Source organism: Penicillium malachiteum, assembly GCF_028827825.1.
Source record: "Penicillium malachiteum strain IBT 17515 chromosome Unknown utg000002l:1.0-8849297.0:1.0-8852440.0, whole genome shotgun sequence".
In the NCBI taxonomy this organism is placed as follows: Eukaryota; Fungi; Ascomycota; class Eurotiomycetes; order Eurotiales; family Aspergillaceae; genus Penicillium; species Penicillium malachiteum.
In genome coordinates, this window is record NW_026643095.1 from 5,875,530 (window position 1) to 5,893,724 (window position 18,195).

At 45.8% G+C, this 18,195-nt stretch overlaps 11 protein-coding genes across 11 annotated transcripts; 4 read left to right on the top strand and 7 right to left on the bottom strand.

Annotated features, from left to right (window-relative positions):
• Positions 1–909: 909 nt before the first annotated feature.
• Positions 910–2,535, top strand: N7483_005157 (flavin-containing monooxygenase; the record flags this gene model as incomplete). Its single annotated transcript, XM_057088594.1, has 2 exons — positions 910–1,191; positions 1,258–2,535. 2 exons carry the CDS (start codon positions 910–912, stop codon positions 2,533–2,535), a joined length of 1,560 nt encoding a protein of 519 aa, XP_056948423.1.
• A 1,090-nt stretch (positions 2,536–3,625) lies between these two features.
• N7483_005158 (uncharacterized protein) lies at positions 3,626–4,514 on the bottom strand (the record flags this gene model as incomplete). The annotated part of the gene is made up of 3 exons (XM_057088595.1): positions 3,626–4,032; positions 4,095–4,318; positions 4,489–4,514. The coding sequence occupies 3 exons, from the start codon at positions 4,512–4,514 to the stop codon at positions 3,626–3,628; spliced, it is 657 nt and encodes a 218-aa protein (XP_056948424.1).
• A 525-nt stretch (positions 4,515–5,039) lies between these two features.
• On the bottom strand, positions 5,040–6,146 carry lcp5 (small subunit rRNA maturation protein LCP5; the record flags this gene model as incomplete). The annotated part of the gene is made up of 1 exon (XM_057088596.1): positions 5,040–6,146. One exon carries the CDS (start codon positions 6,144–6,146, stop codon positions 5,040–5,042), a length of 1,107 nt encoding a protein of 368 aa, XP_056948425.1.
• A 381-nt stretch (positions 6,147–6,527) lies between these two features.
• On the top strand, positions 6,528–8,668 carry N7483_005160 (transmembrane 9 family protein; the record flags this gene model as incomplete). Its single annotated transcript, XM_057088597.1, has 4 exons — positions 6,528–7,635; positions 7,696–8,033; positions 8,098–8,533; positions 8,601–8,668. 4 exons carry the CDS (start codon positions 6,528–6,530, stop codon positions 8,666–8,668), a joined length of 1,950 nt encoding a protein of 649 aa, XP_056948426.1.
• Positions 8,669–9,509: 841 nt separating this feature from the next.
• Positions 9,510–10,410, top strand: N7483_005161 (EF-hand domain-containing protein; the record flags this gene model as incomplete). The annotated part of the gene is made up of 3 exons (XM_057088598.1): positions 9,510–9,520; positions 9,733–9,818; positions 9,935–10,410. The coding sequence occupies 3 exons, from the start codon at positions 9,510–9,512 to the stop codon at positions 10,408–10,410; spliced, it is 573 nt and encodes a 190-aa protein (XP_056948427.1).
• Positions 10,411–11,444: 1,034 nt separating this feature from the next.
• Positions 11,445–12,140, top strand: N7483_005162 (M24 family metallopeptidase; the record flags this gene model as incomplete). The annotated part of the gene is made up of 1 exon (XM_057088599.1): positions 11,445–12,140. One exon carries the CDS (start codon positions 11,445–11,447, stop codon positions 12,138–12,140), a length of 696 nt encoding a protein of 231 aa, XP_056948428.1.
• A 143-nt stretch (positions 12,141–12,283) lies between these two features.
• On the bottom strand, positions 12,284–12,703 carry N7483_005163 (uncharacterized protein; the record flags this gene model as incomplete). The annotated part of the gene is made up of 1 exon (XM_057088600.1): positions 12,284–12,703. The coding sequence occupies one exon, from the start codon at positions 12,701–12,703 to the stop codon at positions 12,284–12,286; it is 420 nt and encodes a 139-aa protein (XP_056948429.1).
• Positions 12,704–13,660: 957 nt separating this feature from the next.
• Positions 13,661–14,416, bottom strand: N7483_005164 (uncharacterized protein; the record flags this gene model as incomplete). The annotated part of the gene is made up of 2 exons (XM_057088601.1): positions 13,661–13,803; positions 13,855–14,416. 2 exons carry the CDS (start codon positions 14,414–14,416, stop codon positions 13,661–13,663), a joined length of 705 nt encoding a protein of 234 aa, XP_056948430.1.
• A 698-nt stretch (positions 14,417–15,114) lies between these two features.
• On the bottom strand, positions 15,115–15,450 carry N7483_005165 (Acyl-CoA N-acyltransferase; the record flags this gene model as incomplete). Its single annotated transcript, XM_057088602.1, has 2 exons — positions 15,115–15,231; positions 15,355–15,450. The coding sequence occupies 2 exons, from the start codon at positions 15,448–15,450 to the stop codon at positions 15,115–15,117; spliced, it is 213 nt and encodes a 70-aa protein (XP_056948431.1).
• Positions 15,451–15,891: 441 nt separating this feature from the next.
• Positions 15,892–17,013, bottom strand: N7483_005166 (uncharacterized protein; the record flags this gene model as incomplete). The annotated part of the gene is made up of 1 exon (XM_057088603.1): positions 15,892–17,013. One exon carries the CDS (start codon positions 17,011–17,013, stop codon positions 15,892–15,894), a length of 1,122 nt encoding a protein of 373 aa, XP_056948432.1.
• A 70-nt stretch (positions 17,014–17,083) lies between these two features.
• On the bottom strand, positions 17,084–17,838 carry N7483_005167 (uncharacterized protein; the record flags this gene model as incomplete). Its single annotated transcript, XM_057088604.1, has 2 exons — positions 17,084–17,307; positions 17,397–17,838. 2 exons carry the CDS (start codon positions 17,836–17,838, stop codon positions 17,084–17,086), a joined length of 666 nt encoding a protein of 221 aa, XP_056948433.1.
• Positions 17,839–18,195: the final 357 nt, after the last annotated feature.

Sequence of the window (18,195 nt, forward strand, 5' to 3'; positions counted from 1 at the left end):
AGTGGTGGTATATACGCACTCAAGACAAGCCATGCAGTAACTGGAAAGCTAAATCAATTGATTTGTCTCAAAATTCGCTAAAAATCTACAGTAGGACGCCTTACTTTGCTTGAGGGATCACGATGGAAGAAATCGCTACGAGTGACCAACTGAAGTTTGAATGTACCGCAAGATAGTTCGAGACTCAGAGAGCATTGAGTCTCAGAAAGATCGGGCAAGAGTACCTTGAATGATTCAAAATGTTCAAGAGACGCATGTCGCGGTACATGTGTACCCTATACTATATGATGATACATATCCATGAAACAACTTCAAGTTCCACCTGGGCAAGGTATTCTGAATGTACTAGTACCGTACATGAGGTATGGAAAGTCCGACTTGAAGCGAGCATCACTTCAGCTTTTAGCGAAAGCGAAGCTCAACTAAAAGTTGCTTCACCACTGTACCTATAAGTATATCTTATTTTAGATGGAATACTAGCAATGTGATGTGGATCTAATAGAGCGGGAAAAATAATATGTGGGGCGACACATGTGGATGACATGGAGATCAAAACGGGATGAGTTCAAGTAAGGAGAACATCCTCAATTAGCTTTGGAGCCAGGGGTCATATTTTGTTAATGTAAGACCCGGTATAACAAGAATTAACCTGATATCCCTGTTCATCTCACGCAATGGCTTGTTATGATATGAACTGCAGTGGAGTCCGATGTCGTTGTATGATGTCATTTACCCACGATCGAGACAATTCACATGGTAAATGAAGAGAACAAGCTGTGTTCATGGTTGCTCCACTAATAACGTCACATATGAAATGTGACAGGTCAAAAGGTACAAATGTAAAGCTGTAACGCCAGAATTTGGAAGTGATTTGTTATTTCCCCTTCTAACCATCACTCCCTAATTACCATGGCGGAATCCGAATCCCCCATTCTGGCTTTGATCAGACATCCATTTGTGGAAACCTTCACTTTGCTCTACCTAGCTTTTCAGGAAATACTCAGATTTATCTTCGCTCCCGTTCCACCTCCTCCTTCGGCTGCAAAATCGGATGTTACCCAGAAGAGAGTCGCTGTCATCGGTGCTGGCTTGACTGGAGTCTCTTCCGCTGCTCATTGTGTAGGTCATGGCTTTGATGTCCAAGTCTTTGAGTCAAGATCGAAAGAGAAAGGATTGGGTGGAATATGGAGCGTATGTGGTTCTTCTGACTCCCCTATCGGAATTTCTTGACATGACAAGGGCTAATTATCTTCTCAGAGGGTCAATTCCACCTCAGCACTCCAGGTGCATAGTTTGATGTATCGATTCCATCCTTCAGTCCACTACGATAGCGCCTATCCAAGTCAACAACAAATCAAAGAGCAGATAGTTGCTCTATGGGAACGATACGACCTTGAGCGGCGTACGGTCTTCGACACTCGTGTTACGTCCGTTAAAAAGACCAACAAGGGCCAGTGGATTATAAATGACGACGAAGATAAATACGGATTATTTGATGGTGTCTTAACAGCCGCAGGTGTTTGTGGAGATCCACAGATGCCTACACTGCCCGACCAGCAGAACTTTAAGGGCCAGATCTTCCATTCATCTAATCTCGACGGTAAAGATGCCAAGGGCAAGAAAATCTTGATAATTGGTGGTGGAGCTAGTGCAATTGAGGCGCTGGAGTTTGCCGTCAAGTCTGGCGCAGCCGAGATTGATGTCTTGTCGCGATCTGACAAGTGGATCATTCCGCGAAATGTATTGGTTCAGTCACTGCTTGCCATGAATGTATTCGGTCAGGAGACTTACCTTTCTTGGATCCCTGAATGGTTTCTACGCAAATTCTTCTATCGCGACCTTCAAGATATTGCACCAACGAAAGATGGAATTTTCACCCAGACCCCCATGGCAAACTCGGAACTTTTTGACCAGATTCGTGCTGGCAAGGCTCGTTGGCTGCGAGGTGATATCGTTTCAGTGGAGGAGAATGGTATTTTGTTCAACCATCGGGCGCAAGGTGTGCCCAAGGGTGGTCCGGGCAAAGAACAAGTAGTGAAGGGTGATATTATTGTTATGGCTACCGGCTTCAAACGTCCATCACTGAATTTCTTACCAGATGTGGTATTTGAAGAGCCATATGGACCGCCAAATTGGTACCTTCAAGTCTTCCCACCACAGTATCCGGATATCTGTGCAAACAATAGCACCTACGTTAACGCCATCGGTACTGTTGGTAATATGCACATTGGAATTTATACACGGTTCTTAATCATGTTTTTGAGCGATCCGTTGACACGTCCGACGGAAGAGAGGATGAAGACCTGGATTGACTTCACTCGGTTCATGAAGCGTCTTGCACCTACGAATGCCTTCGATTTCTTCACCTATGCAGAACTCATGTATTGGTACACATTTGTACTGATTGTTAATCCCTTCCGATGGAAATGGGCGCTCTTTGTGCTCTTTGGAATTGGACATGCTTTGCCTATGATGGTTGTTGAACAGGAGAATGCATTCCGCGAGGAGTTGAAGGAGCAACGCAAAGTCAAATAAGGTTACAGAGTACGACGTACTCGATGTGCGACGAGATAATGACGAATTGATGCATGTGAAAGCCGACGATGGCTTAGATACTCAGCGTAAATGAGTGCTTGGAAACATGTTACAATCAACCACTGGCAGACTTTACCTACTAAACTCAGGCAAATACCCAGATTGGCCTCTTCAAACATTTGAATACATCTGGAGTCCTAGAAAGAAAAAAAAACATTTGAACTTAGTAGTCAAAGGAGATTCTAGTTCATAGCAGTTCAATGTAAGAAAATCAAGCACTTGAGGGCTTCCACTTCTTCTCCTGTCGGCAGATCCATAGGCCGATTTTGTATCTTTAATTTGGGGTTTGTTTATTTGGCATCCTCTCCGCTATACCCAATTAGGACACGAGGGTAATTTTACAATCTCGAAACACCAGATTTGACCTCGGGAACCGAAGGTTGGAAGCATTAATTGGGGCACCCCCTTTAACTATCCCTAAACACTACTCAGGTCTATAGGTAGCACTCTAAGCCCTATATCTTAGGCTATACACCCCTAGGGCCCTATAGTAGACTTTGGTAATATTTTCTTATTTTAAGTATTATTTAGAATATAATCTATTTTCTACTCCTTAATAGCCTTTATTCAATCAGAACACAATTTCTAAATCAGATTATTTTAAATTTAATAATAAATTCAAGTTAAAAGCTACAGCCTCGAAGACTTAAAAGTTGTAGTTTAAAACCTCTGCATGGGCCGACCGGGGCGATGGATAGTTCTAAAATTTCCAAAGGTTCTAAGTTTGATACAATATTTACAAATCATGTGATATATTGTGGACCCTTGCCTAATTGGGAGGGTGCCAAATCAACAAACCCTTAATTTGGTAATAACGACCACATATACACTTGTAAACCTCAACTAGTATATAAGAACATCCATTTGAACATACTCCAGGGACAGCATATATTAGTGCATATCGTCGCTCACTTAACCCGTCCAGAGGTCTGGGAATCAGGATGAACATCAATTGAAAAGACACAGGCTCACCACTAACGGTGACAGAATGAGGAAAGAAATTGCAAGGGTAGGTAAAAAAGTGAGCGAGTCACTCTTGTTTGATCTCCTCAATTCTTGTCTCCAACGAATAAGCCAGATTACCCTGTGCAACCCGTCCAGGAAGATAGCCCTTTTCCTCAAGCCAAAGCATAGGCCACAGAAACATCGTTCCAAGGACACAGAAAAAGGTGGCGAGCAGATGCCAGATAGAAACCACCCAATGTCCAACGTGCGGCAGCAGAAACTTAATAAACTCCGATGTTTGATAAAGATCCTCTTGCCTCCGAATATAGTATAGTGTTTGATCTGAATTGGGAGGAGGGTTGCTCTGACTCGAGTCGGTGGTCAGATCCAGAACCGTTGTCAAGGTCACTGGTGCAACATGGAAGGGCACAAGCCAGATGGAGAAAATTTGTGACATGTGAACATATAATTTCAAATTTGCCTCATCAAATGCTGAGATCCGTCAGTTTAGAACATGAGCATCATCATTGTATCAGTAGCATTCTTAAACTCACCAACTGAATGGACCTCTATTTCTATGCGCGGCGACATCACCTTGTACCATTGGAAAATCTTCAGCACATACCATCTGCTCTCTTTGAAGCTTGGAACTCGACAGAATGGATGGTAGAATGCGGCATCTTTAGTGAAGAAGCGCTCAATGGCTTTTTGCTGTAATGAAGGTACTGATTGGGTGAGTAGACGGATCACCGTCGGGATCTCTTCCACTGATGATGACCTAGATTAGTCTTTTTTTTTTTTGGATCTGGGGGGTAATTTGAGTCTGAGATACCTGGATTGTCCATGCTCGAATAAAGTCTCAATAAGTAGCAAAAGAGAAATGTGATCAGATCATCGGGCACTCAAGTGTATTAACGTTGAAGTTGTAAGAATCATGGCAGATTGAACAAGAGCATGACATCATCTCTTGACATGTGAACTAATCGGTCCTGTTTTGTCTCTTTTACAATAAAAATAACCCTAATGACTACATGATAGAATGGTAGCCATTCTGGTTGCAGATGGGCGTCGTATTTCTTTTGAATACTACCTCTAGGGCTGTATATTTTCATCGCAAGGCTTTTTTAAAACTCCCTGCTGGGAAGCGCATACCTAGAGTTCGGCATGCCGATATGCCAATCTTTACCCGAGCCATACCTATTCATAGGGACTTGAGCATACCGAGTATACCCCCAAAAGTTCTGGTGTTAGGACTTGCATACATAGTATGGAGGCGGGGCTCGGAATAACAGAAGCTGGAGACAGTAACTTGAATATATGTGAATCTTGATAGATTTGGACATGCATCTGAATTTGCAAATAAGCCCAATAGGCTGAACAAAGGTAGTTAAATCATAATGTCTTTTCCCTGGCCAACGCCGGTGATGATGGTAGTCTCACAAATAGTAAACATAATAGAAAATAAGAATATAGCAGGAATCATACAACGATCCCATCGTCTACCGCTTCCAGCTATCGACCTTCTTCCGACGCTTATCAAAGATCTCACCAACTCCAACACCATCGCCGCGCTGTCCATCCTCGTTCTTGCGCTTCCGGCTCTTGTCCAACGCAGCACCTCCACTCTTGCCCTTGCGGGTGAGACGCTCAATGCGATCGGCTCCTTCTGTAAGACCTTTCCACTCGTCACCACCATATGTTTGGCGATCGCGTCCACGTCGCTTGGCCATTTCCTTCTTGGTCTCTTTCGGTAAACGGACAAAGTTGGATTCTTCGTAACGGTTTCGATCGGCTTCCCACTCCCGGTCCTTCTTGGACTTGGTCTCGCGACCACCGGCGACAATGGTACTACCGATACTAGGCTCGGCCATAGGTGCAGATGACATCTCAGCACTAACGAACTCGTCGATAACATTAGACCGACGTGGTCGACGATCTTCACGCTCTCGCTTATCGAGGGTAGGAAGGGCGGTAGGCATGATCTTAGGTGGTCGGTAAATGCCGTCGCTCGGCGCTTCCCGGTTGTTTCGCTTGGCGTTGACTTCGGATTTCTGATCCTCCACCTTTGCCTTGGAGAAGGCTGCGACATTGGGGCGATAAGCCATTTCATCCATATCGTCCTCATCCTCCTCCTCGCTACCGCTCTCGTCTTCACCCTTAGATTTCTTCGATGGAGCGGGGCGCTCTGACCGCTCTGCCTCCTCGGCCGCCTTGATAACCTTGTCAATCTGGTACTTTAGTCGCCCTTCAAGTGGACGCACACCGCGGTCAAGGAATACGCGCAGCTCGACCAGCTTTCGTGAAACCTCGTCTCGGAGTGAGTCTTCTGCAGGCTCTTCGGATTCGGTGGAGCCCTTCGTGGAAGATGCTTGTCGCAGTTGAAAGATAATCAAGAAAACAAGGTTCTGAAGGTATGACAGGAGGATTTCGCTTTTCGTATCGAGGAGAGAGATACCATCTTTCGGAGGCTCAATAGAAACGTTGGAGGACTCATCCTTGTGGGACGATGGGAGGGAAGACGCAGCGCTTGTAAGACATGATGTGAGGCTCTCGAGAAGTGTTGAAAGTCTCCCTGTGCGCGAAGGCGCAGACTCTGTAGCAGCCATGATGGATGTTCATCAGCTTAAACTTGCTGTTTCCGCGGAAATTTTTTTTGGTTTGATTGCGAGTCTTATCGCCACGTGATATCTAGGATCGGGTGTCACGTGAATATATCAGCACGATGATCGTCATCGCCATTCTGTCCTGTTCTCAGCCTCGTTGCTTAGAAACGGCCCGTCTTTCAACATTAGAAGTGTGTTGAACCCCCTCAATCTCATCTTTTTGGGCTTTCAATTGTACACATCGAGATTGTGGAGTTTTGGGTTAAATCCCATTTCTCCATTAAGAAAACTGCTTTTGAGTAGATAAATCAACAACGTCAACAAGCTTTCTCATCAAATACATGCTGCCTTGAGAGCTACCGTCGAACATCCTTTCCCTTCACCATGCGGTTCACCGACCGGAACTCCGTTCTAGCTTCGGCTCTCCTCGTTCTTCCTTCCTTATCCTCCGCATTCTATCTTCCCGGTGTCTCTCCAACCTCCTATGACCAGGGCCAAAGTGTCCCGCTTTATGTCAACCATTTGACCCCTACCCTTGCTCGTGATGACCAGCTTCACTCAGTTTTCTCATACGACTACTACCACCCGGCCTTTCACTTCTGTCGACCTGAAGGTGGCGCCAAAGATGTGAGGGAATCCCTAGGCAGTATTCTGTTTGGTGATCGAATTCAGACTTCTCCACTGGAATTGCATATGGGTCAGGATGAGACCTGTAAATCCATCTGCGGCGAGACCAAATTCGATTCTCGCAGTGCCAAATTCGTCAATCGCCGAATTTCCCAGGGATATAACATTAACTGGCTCGTGGATGGATTGCCAGCAGCGCAACTCAACAAGGACGAAAACACCAACACTCAGTTCTACAGCCCCGGCTTTTCTCTGGGAGACTTGGACGAGAGCGGCCAAGCTGTTCTGAACAACCACTTCAACATTCTCATTGACTATCACCGTGTCGGATACGCCGGTGGAAAGGACAAGCTTCGTGTGGTTGGTGTCCTCGTTCAGCCTGAGTCCCACCCAGATTCCAGAGTGTTGGATGATGGGTCGGTAGACTGCGGTAACAAGGGTATTTTGACCCTGAACGAGGATGGTGAAGGTGAGACTGCCGTCACATGGACATACAGTGTTTATTGGAAGGAGTCAAATACCGCCTGGGCTACTCGATGGGATAAGTATCTCCATGTTTACGACCCCAAGATCCATTGGTTCTCTCTCATCAACTCTGCCGTCTTTGTGGTCTTCTTGGTTGGAATGGTCAGCATGATTCTAGTCCGGGCCCTCAGGAAGGATATCGCTCGTTACAACCGTCTGGACTCGATCAACCTGGATGATTTCGATAGTACGTCTGCAGCCGTTGAAGATGGTATTCAGGAGGACTCGGGCTGGAAGTTGGTTCACGGTGATGTCTTCCGTTGCCCCCAGTCCCCACTCTTACTGAGTGTGTTGCTGGGTAATGGTGCTCAACTTTTCATGATGACCGGTGTTACTGTTGGTATGTATTTCTCCTCTTCAAATACAAGCATAGTACCTGATATACTGATCAATTTTACAGCATTTGCTCTTCTTGGCCTTCTCTCCCCTGCCAATCGAGGCTTCCTGGCCACCGCGATTCTCATGATCTCTGCCCTCTTTGGTGCTATCGGTGGATACGTATCAGCTCGTGCCTACAAATCCTTTGGAGGCGAGGCTTGGAAGCGTAATATTATCATGACTCCTCTGTTGCTTCCCGGCTTCATCTTCGGGCTGTTCTTCCTGCTCAACCTATTTGTCTGGGCCAAGGGATCTAGCGGTGCTGTTCCTTTCGGCACCATGGTGGCCCTGGTCCTCATCTGGTTCGTTATCAGCGTTCCGTTGAGTGTGGCAGGTAGCTGGGTTGGATTCCGTCAGAAGGTAAGACCTGACAATCATTTGCTTTTTAATTATCATCTTTACTAATCTTTGAATTTCTGTACAGGCCTTTGAGGGACCTACCAAGACCAACCAGATCCCGCGTCAAGTGCCGCCTATGGCTGGCAGTCTTCGTACGATTCCCTCTATCCTCCTGACAGGTATCCTGCCATTCGGTGCGATTTTTGTTGAGCTCTACTTCATCATGACTTCACTTTGGACGAACAAGATCTACTACATGTTCGGTTTCTTGTTCTTGTGCTACGGTCTAATGATTATCACCTCGGCTGCCACTACCATTCTCCTTGTCTACTTCCTGCTGTGTGCAGAGAACTACCGCTGGCATTGGCGCGCCTTTGCAGGTGCGGGTATGACTGGCGGCTACGTGTTTATCAACGCCCTGATCTTCTGGGTGACCCGAGTGAGCTTTGGTGGCCTGACGGGAGCTGTTCTATACGTCGGTTACTCTGCTATGATTGGTTTCCTTGTCTTTGTTCTGACTGGTTTGTTTATCCCGTTCCCTTCCAAGTCAAGTCCTTTACTGACACGTTTTTTTCTCTTTCAATTCAGGCTCTATCGGCTTCTTTGCCAGTTGGGCTTTCGTGCAGCGCATCTACGGCTCCATTAAGGTGGATTAGTCTCCAACACGGCACTACCTCCTTTTCTCTTTCATCGCCAGCTAGGTCTTCCTGCTCCTGGCGCTTTGTTCCCATACTCTCAAAACTCCCCTGAAACCTCTTCCTTCCTCCCCTTTCCCCCTCTCCCCCTCTTCGTTCATGCTTTTTGTCAATAACCCCCACTGGAAGCATTGTTTTGCGAGGAGAGATAGAATTGTTCTTTAATTGCGCACCGCATATGTCTTTTCATACTTGCTGTCTTTGGTTTTATTTGAAGATATCCCTCATAATGATCGGGAAGGCGGAGTATTGTATATATAGGAATGGACCCGGTAAACTTTCACTTATGTTCCAGTGTTCAAGTCCACTTGTAAACAGACTTCATTGAATGTTGAGTCCGCAAGGTTCCTCATCCCGGTAGAATCCGGCATAGTCAACTTCAAGTTGAATACATACTAGTAACTCCTACGTGTACTCATATCGAGTCAACTTAAAAGGCATGTCATGCCAAGCCCCCCGATGGTCTGGACTTCCTCGCCACTGGTGCCAATCTTTCTTTTACTTTCGCACATTTTCTTTTATGGATCGTCTCTAAGAAAGATCTTCTCATTCACAAATCCACCTGACGAAACTCTTTAAAATCCTCATCCATTCCGCTCCCGGATTGCGTGTTCCCTTGACTACTCCGAGCACAGCCACAATCTCCCCTCGTCAACGGGTTCTACCCCGCGTCTTCCCTTCAACTTTCTTTTCTTCAAAGCCACTGCGTGGCCCTGCCGATCCTCTTTACTACGACTTGCATACATTTAAGACTGTCGTGAGATTACAAAGCTTGAACTTTTGGGTGTCTCACAAATTCACAATGGGCAAATCGTAAGCGTCCCCTGCGGCTGCATCCGCGCTGCACCCTCTCCCCACACACCAGAGTCCAGACTTCCGGAGTGCCGGAAAACTTGCGACAGACCACGTCCGAAAACAAGCGAAGGACCTCCACTTGAAATGCATAAATTTGTTTAATATCGAGCCTCGCCATCGAGCTCAGGGAGTGTTTTTATTTATGTGGTGGCTAACGAGTGGCGTCATAGTCAGTCGAAGCTTTCTCCTTCTCAGCTCGAGGAGCTGCAGAAAGCGACTCATTTCGATAAGAAGGAGCTCCAGCAATGGTACAAAGGTACGTGGAAAAACATAAGCTTTCGAAAGCCTCCACATTCAAGCTTTTGGGCCTAGATGTTGACTCCGGCGCGTTCCTGTATATCCGCGGTTGCTAATTACCACCGGCTATTGCAGGTTTCCTTAAGGACTGTCCGTCCGGCACTCTAACTAAGGAGGAGTTCCAAAAGATCTACCGACAATTCTTCCCCTTCGGCGATCCGTCCTCATTCGCAAATTATGTATTCCGGGTATTTGACTCGGATAACAGCGGAATGATCGATTTCAAAGAGTTCATCTGCGCCCTCTCGGTGACATCCCGCGGGAAGATGGAGGATAAATTGGATTGGGCTTTCCAACTGTACGACATCGACGGAGACGGGAAAATTACATATGACGAGATGCTGGCCATTGTGGAGGCGATCTACAAGATGGTGGGCTCCATGGTGAAATTGCCCGAAGATGAGGACACGCCAGAGAAGCGTGTACGAAAGATCTTCCGCATGATGGACAAAGATGAAAATGGCAGCCTTGACATTGAAGAGTTCAAGGAGGGCAGCAAGCGAGACGAGACTATCGTCAGTGCCTTGTCCTTATATGACGGATTGGTATAGTTGGTCGCTTTTTGGGGCGAATCCGGCGCAATTGTGATTGATTCATTACTTACATTGGTTTTCTTTTCTTTTTCGTTTTATTTATTTTTCTCACACTCTATATCTTCTCTCTAGAAGAGATTTAGAAGGCTTGGGGGATCTCTGTGTTTTTTTTTCTTTCTCTGGGTGCTAGCACTCTCTCTACTGAATTCTTGCATTTTTTGAGCATTTGATTCCATCGTGTTGCCTTCTCCTGCGTCGTTGTTCATACATGAGAACTCTCTGCCAACGCCTTCGATACCAGACAACTCTATGAGTTATTATCAACAGCATTAACTGTTGCGAAAAGAAAAACATACTCCATTTTACTATGTGCTAGTGTTCATCTTTCCCATAACCGACTTCTTCGCTATACCCACGGATCCAAATTGTAATCTGCCATTCTCATTACCTATGGTATGGATGGCCCCTGTTGTTCACTCGTCTTCAGGCTGTCCTACTCCGGTATGCATGAAGATGCTATTAGATAACATTCATTATATCTGCATGCGCGATTAAATACATCCGGAATACTTTGGTAATTGGCCTCGATGGACCAAATGAGCTAGGCCAAAGGAGATGCCCAAACGAGGTACCCACTGATTATAGCCTCATTTTTCGAGTCTCCACACTCCCTCATAAGCCGAAGGGCATCCGATCCGACGGGCTTTCAATGTCGGAAAAGTGGCAATCGGCTTGTTTCCAGTGATTATCTCGGAATTTACTTGCACCTGGAAGATAGCGGCACATATCATAATGTAGTTGGATAGTTATCTACAAGATCTTGACATCGGGATATCATGTCTACTTCCGAACCAAACATCCGGCTTACTATTATAGCGGGGTACTACTAGTACATAATGCAGTGGATTCGGAAGAAAGCCGAGATAAATAGCCAATAATCTCCAGCATGATTGTAACTAATTAACCCCAGCTTTCGTCACTTTCCTCCCCCACCTGAATTCCCATCTGCATCTCTCACGGCCTCACCATACATCCATCCATCAGTCACCACAATGGCAGACGTAACAGTCGAAAGCGAACGCGCAGCCAAGCTCCAAGATGCTCAAGATAAAGCCGCGCAACTCTTCATCGAGATAGAGCGGGATCTCGTCCGCCCCGGAATCAGCGAAAAGACACTCAACGAAGAGATCTACAAGCTTGGATTCGATCGCTACGGAATCAAAACCCACTGGCACAAACGAGTTATCCGCAGTGGCCCAAACACTCTCAGTCCATTCTCCGAAAACCCTCCAGACCGCATTATCCAAGAAGACGATATTCTCGTCGTGGATTTAGGACCTGTCTTCGAGGCCTGGGAGGCTGATTTCGGTCGTACGTATGTCCTCGGAAATGATCCGCACAAGATCAAACTGCGAGATTCATTGCAGCCTATTTGGGATATCGTGAAGGCGAAATATGATGAGAATCCTGATATGTCAGGCGAGGAACTTTATGATATTTCGTGTGGAATTGCGGGGGAATATGGGTTTGATTTTGGGGCTGATATTGCGGGGCATTTGGTTGGGTCTTTTCCCCATGAACGAATTCCTAGGGATCGTACGACGCTTTATATTACTAAGGGGAATAATGAAACTATGAATCAGCCTGGGAAGAATGGGTTTAAGCGGCATTGGATTTTGGAGATTCATTTGCGTGATACGGCGCGTGGATTTGGTGGTTTTACTGAGCAGTTGTTGACTGTTGGTTGAAAAGGTCGAATTTGTGTATTCCAATGAATAATATCAATTCCAAGGTTGCAGCTTTCTGCAATAGTTGATATATCAAAGCTCCCGGAGCTTGTAACATGTCAAGTTAATACTGAGTAATCGATGCCGTATCCCTGATCCCTGTTCTACAACGCGAGATCTGGAATAATTCCATGTCCTCTCACGAGAGGCCTTTCAATACCTCGCAGCAAACCTTCTTGGCCCGCCTGGATTTCGCTCTTGAAAGTCTCCCATTCGCTGACAACGATCAATGTCCCATCAACGCTGAGTTGCTTGTCAACGAAGAACAATAGCAGAGGATGGAATCTGGGACAGGTAGTTTCCCAAAAGATATTCCACATATCATGTAAAGTTCCATCTGATAGATTCGGGGCATCATCGGGCCTTTTCCAGGGGATATGGAGGGTTTCCATGGGTCCCCATTCTGGGGGTACGTCCTCAAAGCTATCCCAAAGGGCATCTTCAAGACCGTTGAAATCTTCATTGGAGAACATATCCGTCAAATAAAATAGCGGAAGGGCTGGAAAATCGGTACCGTTGTGCATTGGCTCTCCAAGGTGGTGGATTCTCATAAAGTGGTTGATCTGGATCACTTAACCTCTCCTTGCAAATCATCTGATACAAGGGAAATTCTTTTGGTTTCACTGGTTCCAGATCACTCCATTTGATTGTTTTTGACAATTCTTGTTTCACGATTCCAGTGAAGGAATTTCTCACTGCTTGTACGATGTACTCTAGCGGCTGTCCTGCTGCCACGATTTCTGCAATGTCTCCGGGGAACATCTTCTGCAGTGTCGCCAGTTCGGAATTCTCCAATAGTTCCTCGTCGTAGATGAGGAGAAAGAGCATCGAAGAAGATAATGACGAATATTCCCTCTCGCTGTACGATAGTGATGCTGGAGGTCTCGTCGCGTGGCCGGCTGATTGTATGGCCATGGAACAAGCCGCACATTGAATTGATCTAAAGGCGACTCTTCCTCTCGACTGGTAGAAAAATCATTCATCTCTGTTGGGGTGCTCTCTCCTGATGTACTCTCTTCTGGGGTTCTCCCTCCTGGGGTACGTTGGGACAGTTTGATGAGCAATTGGATGGCCCATTTGAGACTTTCGTGTCGTTCTGAGAGTGGAAGGTGTTTCGACATAATCAAATTCAAATATCTTCTTCATATATTGGGCCATAGCATCGTGCAAGCGCTGGAATTGTAAAAGAGTTGTTGGGAATGCTAAAAGAATCGTGATGGGATGTGCTTCAATGGCCGTCAAGGGCCAACAAATTATGTCCCAACCCAGGAGAAATTGCGATCACGAATTCTGTGATCGAGATATGAGACGATCTCGGCTTTCAACTCTGGAGGTAGAGAATTTGGTAGCGCCGAGGCGATCTTGTTTTCGAATTTCCAACGCCCAGTTGAAAGCAAAGTGGGCAAGGTGAATAGGTCTTGATCAGCATCCAAAATTTGTTGAGCGTATTTTGATGGCATGTCAATGGCATGTTCAGGATGTCACATTATGGGAGAATCATCAATTAGCAACTGATCATCATGATTCTCATCTCCATCGTCATCCGCATCGTCATCCGAGTCATCCGCATCGTCATCCCCATACTCATCCGCCCTATCGGTGATACGCCATTCCTCAGACGATCCTGTGTCATCTTCATAGGTTGTATCAGAGTAAGAGTCACGTTATTTCTGACTGTATATGACTCGTCTTTCAGCCAACACAAGAGGACTCAAAGATTTAAAGTAGCTTTTGATGCTTTTCCTTTCAGGCGGTGGCTTGATATTAACAAGCACCACCGACAGGTCCTCTTCTTCACCATATCGACAATCGCCTGCCAGTTGCCGCAAGGTCAAGCCATCAGCCACCAAGAACTTAGAATGACCCAAACGATGGAGAAGGATGGCTAGTTCATAGATGTGTCCTTTGCTGTCTGGGATGGGTGGAGGGAAATACTTTGATCTGGGCTGTAGTGGGATATGGAGGCTGCCTGGTCTTGGTGTCCAAACTTTGGCTTTACGCCATGGTGTGAAGGTCTGAATTCGGGAAATCAGGACTTCTTGTTTGGGATCAGTAAAATTTGCGAGCGGGACCACCAGCAGAGGCTTGGGAACAGTGAGGGGCGCGCGTGGCACGGTTGAATCTGTTGATTGATTCAGGTGGGATGTGGGAGTTGTGAGAGATGGTGGTGACGGTGAGGGTGCTGATGTCGAGGATGGATCCATCATTTCATCGTTAAAGATTGTCAATGGCATCATATTAAAGGGGATATTGTAATATCCGCGAGGTCAATCAGAGATAGCTGTTGGAAGGAGATGTTGAAGAAGAGAAACTCAGCAGAAGATTAAGAGATTGAATTGAAAACAAGCTTGGAACCTTGGAATTCACCTGGGCAGCAAACTTGTAAGTGAGTGAGCTCTGTTTGTTTTCCCTTCTGCCCAAGTCTCAATCATTCTGAATTATTCTGCAATAGGCAATCATTCTCCTTAAGACACGTGCCTAGCTTGAAATCGACGTATTCATAATTCTGGAATGTGGAGTACTGAGAGTCACATTTCATATGAATATTGTTCCAAGGTTTGAACTCTTGTATTCTTGCTCTATCATCTCTTCAACTTGAAATATTTCTACTCCATTTATATGAACAAAAAGGTAGTACTACAGATATCCCACCTTGAGGCAGGAGATGGGATTTTCAACATTCATCTAATTTAAGAGAGCCTAGCTTTCTCCAGAAGATTCAAATAACTTGAAACCATCATGATGATATATAAAAGAGGACTTGGATTTGTTGAGCTAGCTACATGTAGACCAATCATAACAATACATCATGCGACATCATCAATATGTAATGAGCGTGCTGATGGATATTTCCTCCAGATTTTAATCATCCAAGTTCACTTTATACAGGGTCAAATAAACAGCACTTTCCTCCTCTCCAGGGCCCTCAAAACCTTCAATTCCTTTTCTCCACGGATTCGAAGCCAATTTTCTGCAAAAACCTGGCGAAGTGGAAATCATCCTTTGCACAGGACCCGAATGCTGAATCAACCCCAATTTCCCTCCGCTCATACTCCAGCAATGCTCCGCAGCTTCATTGACCTATCCCATTGCAGTTTTCCCGTATAGAGTTGCATAATTAATCCATATCGGGCGCCAGATAGGAATTCGGTGGCTGGTATTTCATCATTCAAACAGTACCAAGAAGTGTGCTTTCAACCAACATTGAAAGATGCATTCTCGTGTGGCTTGAGCGAGACCAAGAAGATGCCGTGGTATTTATTTCAGACATAGTCAGCGTGGACACGGCTGTGAAGGAAATTAGACATGGAGGCCTTCTCAAGCGTATCAATGCCAGTCAGACCGCAACCTTGGAAGATTTGCACATGTGATAAATTCAAGTTCTTCGGTGTTCCATACTAGTTTGACGAGGAACGTTGGAAGGCACGTGAGTGCTGTGCGCAGGAGAACATTTGAACCTTTGGAATCGGTTAAGAAGTAGGATAGAGATAAATATCGTGGTGATATACTACTAGTAAAACTTGAAAATCACTAGTAATCGTTTCAATTTTGTGTACCCTGGTCTACCTCAATACCTAGGTATTCAACATTTCAATCTAATAGCAGATATGTAACAACAAATAAAACACACTGGTGAGATCTAGAGGCAATGAACGGCACTAAACGGAAATATGACTCGTCGGACCGAGTTATCCTGATCCTACCCATGGACCTACAATTCCTCGTGTGGAATGATTTCATGTCCTGGCGAGTCAGGCCTGAGATAACGGTACACAACATCGACTCGATCGTGGCCCTCGACTTCGTTCCGGAAATAACTTAGAACAGGTTCATCCTCCATTGATAGGCTTCCATGAGCGGAAATAGCATCAAAAGCGAGAATCCGGCCGTAGACCATTCCCCTGATCCAAGGCTTGTCAACCCGTTTCAGTATATCCTGGTAGTGCAAATTGTTCATCTCTTTGAGATGCCACCAATCGACCATGATCAAGGTTTCATCAATGAAACTCTGCTCATCGGCGAAGAAAAGGGGGACGTCAGAACGGGGAAATTCTATCTGCCAAATTTTATGTATCTGCCAGAATATGTTCCACATATCATGCAAGGTTCTTGTCAAGGGAGTGGTGGATTTAGTCGTACAGGAAACTCGGAGGACTTCGCCCCCAAGCTCCAACATAATGGCTGATTCAAGTGAATCTGCTTGCTCCTCCGTGAATTTATTGGTCAAATAGAAGATGGCAAGCGCAGGAGGTCCATATCTGGGATCCCAGTGCTCGTTGACGACGAAATCTTGGACAAGTTCCCAAGGGGATGCGTTGTGATAGAACCCCTGATCATAATCACTCAAAGTCTCGTTCCAAATTTGGTTAAGGGAAGGCTCTTTTGGCTCCAGAGACGATAGGATATGCGAGTCATTGGCGAAGGGTAACAACTCTTTTACAAGCCCGGTAAATGTCTTTCGTGTCGCGCCTATGGAGGCAGTTGGCCAAGGACCGGGACGTTTGACTAGAGTCGCAAATTGCGCGTTACCCAACAGTGTCTCATCGCTAGAAGAGAAAGGGCATTTGAAAAGATAATGCCAGGGGGTGTCATAGTGCAATTCAAGGAAGTGATGAACGATGTTTCGTCGCTTGGCTGGTTGTTCATAAGGCCATCGAATGAGCTGTACACTGAAGAGATCTAAGGGCCTTTCACTTTCCTCGTCTGGGCCCCCGATCGGACTAGAGCAACGAATGAGATCCTGGATGACCTGTTTGACATTTTGACGTTCCTCAGAAAACAGAGGTTGACGCGAAATTGTTTCTTCAAAGATTTTCTTCATCCACTGTTCCATAACGGATTTTAAGTGCTCAAATTGGGAGGGACTGATTGGGAATGTCAAAAAGATTGTGATAGGCGCCTTCTTAGGTCAAGTGCCCATTAGGACCACGGAGAGAACTACCATGATAAGGCATTCGGTGGTCAAGGTATGAAACGATGTGGGATGTCAATTCCTCTGCTGAGAAACCTGGTAATGCCGACTGGATTTCTCTTTCAAAATTTTCGCAAACTGTCAAGCGCAGATCGGTCGAGGTGAATATTTCCTCATTACCACCCAGGAGGGATTTTGCATGTCTCGATGGTGTGTCTATGGCAAGCGAAGGATGGAATGTCTTGTCGTGTCTGAATATGGAAGGATGGCGATTTATGGCGCCTGCTGCATTATGTCTATCGTACGCCTTTCAGCAGCGACCTTAAAGCGTGAAGTTTCATTGGCAAGAGAGTGTTTCCCACTGGACTCTTGAAGTGATGACTTGATCACCACCAGCACTACCGACAGACGAGGGTGATCACCAGTTCGACACTGTTTTGTCAATTGACGCCAAGTCAAATGATCAGCAACCAGGAACTTCAGGTTTGGATGACCTGCGCGGTAGAGACGTGTTGCCACTTCGTAGATATGTGCTTTGGTGTCCGGAGAGTCATGCCAGTGATAGTCCGTAACTTTTCTCAGTGGCGTGCGTATGATTTGGCTCCCTGGTTTCCATGATTCGAGTCGACGAGGCCCAACTAAATTCTGGATTCGATTGATGAGCTTGGCTTGATCAGCAGGAAGAAAATCTGCCAAAAAGACCACGCGCAGTGGATTTTCGTCTGCAGGGTCAAGCTCATGTGCCATTGCTCAGATGTTGAATGATGCTTGTGGGTTGAGGTATGAGGTATGGATGGGGTATGAGGGGCGTGTGTGAGAAAGACCAAGGGAGAGATAAAGCTCTAATGGTCAAAAGAAAATTATTTTGCTAAAAGTCAAGCTTTACCAGCCTAATTATAAAGCTACTACTACCTACCAGGGCTATTTCAAGTTGGCAGACAGGATATCCATATTCATTTTTATCATCAGAGTATCTGTAACAAGGCTCGCAGTGTAGACGGCAAGGGTTCATCGCGTGGCTGATAAATTACCTCAGGGCTACCTTGATGCGTGTATGGATGTGTAAAGCCTAAGCCTCCAGGGGCCTCATTTTCCAAAGAGTGT